This window comes from Nematolebias whitei, chromosome 3 (genome assembly GCF_014905685.2).
Source record: "Nematolebias whitei isolate Nwh7 chromosome 3, NemWhi1, whole genome shotgun sequence".
Lineage (NCBI taxonomy): Eukaryota > Metazoa > Chordata > Actinopteri > Cyprinodontiformes > Rivulidae > Nematolebias > Nematolebias whitei.
In genome coordinates this window covers 22,619,445-22,624,575 of record NC_056500.1, presented here as the reverse complement: position 1 = coordinate 22,624,575, position 5,131 = coordinate 22,619,445, and the positions used below count along the sequence as shown (strand labels likewise).

General features: G+C 42.3%; 1 protein-coding gene across 1 annotated transcript; it reads right to left on the bottom strand.

Annotated features, from left to right (window-relative positions):
• Positions 1 to 1,998: 1,998 nt before the first annotated feature.
• LOC119407851 (C2 calcium-dependent domain-containing protein 4C) lies at positions 1,999 to 4,006 on the bottom strand. Its single transcript, XM_037674676.1, has 2 exons — positions 3,960 to 4,006; positions 1,999 to 3,311 (listed from the first exon to the last, which is right to left on the bottom strand). The coding sequence occupies exon 2, from the start codon at positions 3,253 to 3,255 to the stop codon at positions 1,999 to 2,001; it is 1,257 nt and encodes a 418-aa protein (XP_037530604.1). The 5' UTR covers positions 3,256 to 3,311; positions 3,960 to 4,006.
• Positions 4,007 to 5,131: the final 1,125 nt, after the last annotated feature.

Sequence of the window (5,131 nt, the reverse complement as noted above, 5' to 3'; positions counted from 1 at the left end):
ATTTTAGTTTTATTTGTTTATTTATAAGTATCAACGTACTTTTGTCTCATTTTATTTGTTGGTTATGATGTTTACCCACAAAAACTGAATTGAAACAGCGCTGGTACTTATAAATGAACTAATGAAACTAAAATATGTTTTATTTTTGCTAATTTATTATCATAAACAAAGAAATTAAGTTACAAAAAGCTAAGTTAGGAGTCTTTCCCCTAAGGAAATATTAACTCTTTTCCCTCAAATTCACCTCACAACAGCAAAAACAAAAAGTGAACAAAAATCGGACTTTGCAAAAATGTACGGTATTTTTCGGACTATAAGGCAAAAAAAAATAATCCTTTAATTTTCTCAAAAATCGGCAGTGGGCCTGATCAGACCTTCTCCTACTCTTCTCCTGTTTCATGGAATATCTTGCAAAAAGATATGAAGCTCTCGACCTTGACCTCTCTAAGTGGCTTTAAACATCTTTGTTCCAGGGAAAAACCAATACAGACATGTTCCTGTTTTTAGTTTTCTACACCGCCTTACAACCTAGCTGTTTTTTTTGCTACTTTTCATTTTAATTACCATTTTATTTTCACTTGTAATTTTTTTTTTAATGTGGATGCATCCTTTATGACTGTCTATTGTTGTTGTCGTTGTCCACTGTTGTCATCACTCTTTGTTAAAATCAGGTCTCTCTTGTAAATGAGTCCCCGAGGCTCAATGGGATTAACCTGTATAAATAAAGGTTGAATGAATAATCAGGTGCACCTTATGTATTAACTCTGGTTGTGCTTACTGACCTCGAATCAATTTAATCTGTTTATTGTGAATAAGTTGAATAAAGTTTGACTTATCTGACTGTTTTGTTTCACTTAATGCGCCTTATAGTCCGAAAAATACAGTACTTTATATAAACATGATGTGGATGTTGCTATGTGTGCTAATTTATGAATCATAAAGTTGGATCTCATGATGTTGCACAAAAGTAGCAGTTTTATACCTAGGATGTTTTTAATGCCTTTTAGGGTATTTGATTTTGATTTGCAACAGTTAAAGTATACTCAAACTCACATATTGGGAGAAAAGACAATTGTGGCACTAAATAACCCTTAAAATAATAAAATGTGACACGACTTGATAAATTACTACTGTACTTTTTTTTGTCTATTTTTGGACCTTACTTGAATATAATCAGAAAAAGTCCACTTTTGTTTGTGATGCCGGTTAATCACCAGCAAAAAAAATGTAAAAAAGATGCACTGATGATTAAAAGGGATTCACATAAAAAAGAAATATTGTTGAAATTTCACACTACTAATTTTCAGCCAGAACTTTGTTTAGCAGCACATAAAAGGTGTGTTGCGTAATCTTTTGTCATCTGTTCAGTCCAATCGTGTTAGTCGTACGTATTTAATCAATCATATTACTATTCTATTTTTGATGTGCATGTAAATGCACATCCTTGCCCTCCCCTGTAGATCAAAGCATCATTTGCACATCAGGATGTAGAGCCACTTCAAAGCTCGCACTCATTCACAAAAGCATCTCTGCAGCCGGCAGATGGTAGCGCTGATGCAGTCTTGTGCTCCTGCGGATTTTATGCCACATCACAATTAGAATTTAAAAAAACAACCACGCAGTCCACAATGAACACAGTAGAGGTGAGAACATGAGACATGGGGTGATGATGCATGTGTCGTCCAACCTTTGAGCTCAGGAAGTTGGCAGGGTGAATGAAAAACTTTCATCTGCCAAACTCATCTGTTGGTGTCGAGCCCAGTTTGGTTCAATGAGCATTACTGGGAGAAGGAGCTTGGTCAACTTTGACCACCATACAACATTCATGCATGAAGATCTGCAGGCTCACTTTCTCAGATCCCAGACTAGCATCTTAATTTTTATCCTATTTTATAATAGTGTGGAGGTTTTGGTAATAAGAAATGTAGATTGCAGAGAACCCAGATTGATGTGTTAGTCACTGGGGGGGGGGGGGGGGGGGGGTTCTCTTCTTCTGCTTTAGAGTCCTGACAGCAGCTTTGTCAGGGGCACCTCCCTCTCGCCCAGCAGCATGTCCCTCTTCAGGCTGGTGCCTTTGTTCACCACCTTAAACTTGACCGAGAGCTTCTTCGCTTGAACGGAGCTGATGGAGTCAAAGAAGAAGTCCTCGTTGAAGACCGGGTTGCGGCTGTTCTTGATAATGTTGCTTCTCTGCTTCTGCAGCTTGCCAGGGTTCAGGTACACCGACACGCAGCAGTTGATGCTTTTGATGTTGAAGTTCTTGTCATAAAGACTTTCTGCCGCCAGGACACGGATGAACAGGCGGGATGTGCTGGAGTCGTAGTTGGCGCTGATCCTCACAGTCCCACCTTTGTGCAGGTTGATGGTGTGCTCCCGCTGGAGGCCAGGCTCTGAGGCGCCTGCGCCGCTATGGAGCGAGGGGATGTGAAGCCGCCGCTGGATGTTGGGGCTTGGCTCAGCCGAGCTGCACTCGTCGGTGGAGAGGGAGCTGTGGCGAGCGAACGACCGCTTGGCCTTCACGACCTTGGCCTGCGTCTCATGGGTGAAGAGCTTGAGCAGGGACGCGGAGCGGGAGAGCAGCGGGGAGCTGAAGGGAGAGGACTCCGCTGAGGAGCAGGTGTCGCTTTCTCCACCGCTGAAGTAACGATACGGGTTCATGTGAGAGGTGTTGCAGTCAGCAGGGTTCAGGTGGTTTCCTGCGTCGCCGCCTTTTCTTGGCGCCTTCCTCTGCGCGTTTGGAGACGTGATGGGGCTGGTGAGCTCACAGTGGAACAGGGACTCCTTCCGCCGAGTGTGGGGGCTTTCTTTCAGCGTTGCAAACCCATATGATGTCTGAGTCTTGGGAACATAAGGCAGGGACATAGCCGTCTGTGACTGGGGATCTGCATTTGTGTCTCCAGCAACAACATCATCTGCACTCTCTATCTGGATGATGTGGCGGTTTGCTGCTTTTAGCAAGTTCTTCGTGTCTCCTGCAAGCTTGGCCATCAGACGGGGGCTTCTTGGGCTGCTGATCTTCCTGTTGCTGCCGAGGGTTTGCTCAGAAGTGGATGGATGGAGCCCCTCTTTGGGCTTTAAGCTTGGAACCTCGGGCTCTGGGGGGTAGCTGACCAGTTTCGGTGGGATAAAGAAGTCTGGAATCTTATCGGGTGTGAGCACATTGCTGTAGGGTGAGGCCACCATTTTCTTGTCACTGTCACCTTGTCTCAACATGCCGGTCTCCACCGAGCCACGGATCTTATCCAGAACCCACATGGTCCCACCAGACAGTGGGATGTGTGGATCAGGATGAAGGGTTAATTCAGGCACATCTGCAAATAATAACACACATCGGTGGAGAAAAGGAGTAAAGGATCACTACGCAGAGAGGAGGGGAAGGAAAAACATCATCTGAAACAGTCTGCAGCTGTGAGAGAACATTACAAATAAATATAATGTTTATAATCAAGAACATTTTTCTCTGAATTATAATTAAAGCTTCTGAAGCTCATTTTATGCAAAGATTTTGAACTTAAAACAGAAAATATAATTTAGAATTCATCTCGTTCAGATTGATTGATTAAAAATCAATTCCAGCAGTGTAAGGTAATAGAAAGGATGTTTTTTAATTAAAAATAATAAAGTACAACAAGGAAAAAAAAAAGAGCTAGAAAAGACTCTTTTTGTGTTGAAATACAGATTTTCAGCTTGTCGGCATCATTCTTCTTTGCAGTTTTACCAACTCGATGGTGATTTTGTGTCATTTGCTCAAATTAGTCAATATATTAGGGGTTATTTAGAAACCAGCTGAGTTTCCTTGTGGTTTACTTGAGAAGTAAATTCGACGCATGAGAATGCGGCTCAACAGGTGCGAGAAGCTTCTTCTCTCTGCGTCCTGCTCCTCTTCCAAAACATTTCAACCGTGAAGTGGTCTGTTTTTATCCGCTGCATTGACTGATATTCATATAAAATGTACTTACAGAGCTAAAGTAAAGCAGGCTGTCCTCTGTCTGCGCTCCTGTGCTCCTTCAGTAACAGGTGTCCCTCTGCGGGTGTGCGCTCCGCGGCGCGGCGGCTCTGCGCCTTCAGACCGTCTCCTCTCCGGAGCTCCTGTCGAGCGTTTTATCGGCGGCACGGAGCTGCAGCTGACCAATAGGATCAACCTCTGCCTGTCTGCGTTTCCCAGCAGGACCAGCTGGAAAAGCGCCTGTTGCATCTGGAGTTGCACAAGTGGAACAAGTCTTGTTCTACGCAGGAGGCGCAGCTAAACCCAATCATTTAAAACGTGTTTAGGGGCAAAGATGTGGAAAAATAATAATAAATTTTGTTTGTTTTCTACAAAAGTGAACTATTTTATATCCAAAGTAAAGGAGAAGCAAGAACATTTGTACCAAAATGTGTAAGCTTTAATGCGTAAAGTTTACCCAAAATAAAAGAAACAGCATCTTAGAGTAATAATCTAATTAGATTTTGTGCTTTTTTTTTAATTCCACCTCTTTTTGTGGGTTCAAATCAGCTGATGTTGGTTTCCCTGGAAACTATATGGCAACAAAGACATTTGTCTAAAATTGGACAGGGCCCCACGACTTCAGTGATCTGCTGCGCAAAAATTGCCTGGTTTCAGTGGAAGCTGTGAACTGAGGGTGAACAGGTGCAGAGCAGCTGCAGAAGTCAGCACCTGCTCTGCATTCTGACTTTACAATGAGCAGAACGGAGATGACGTCAGCTGCACCACCTGATGTCATTGACAAACAGCTTAATAAAAAAATGCAAAGAGCCAGAATGTTCTTTTTGGGGTCCATGAACAGACCTTTGGTGCAGTTCTGCCAACCTTTGATGGAAATGAGTCTTTGCTTCTTTTTTTTTTTTTGTCTTAACAGGCAAAGATCACGCAGCAGCTTTTAATGAGCTGCAATATTTTCACTTTTGTTTAAAATTCAACCTTTTTTAAATCCAAACTGACTAATGGTGTGGGATACGTCGCCTTATTTTCACTGAAACATTGAAGCACGATGCTTACAGTCACACCTACACTAAAACACAAATACATGTAAATGCCTTCACAGATTCAATCTTTTTGGCATAACAATCAGAAACATAAAGTAATGATTTAGCTGTTTAGGCTGTCGTTGTTATACAAGCTGTAAAACCA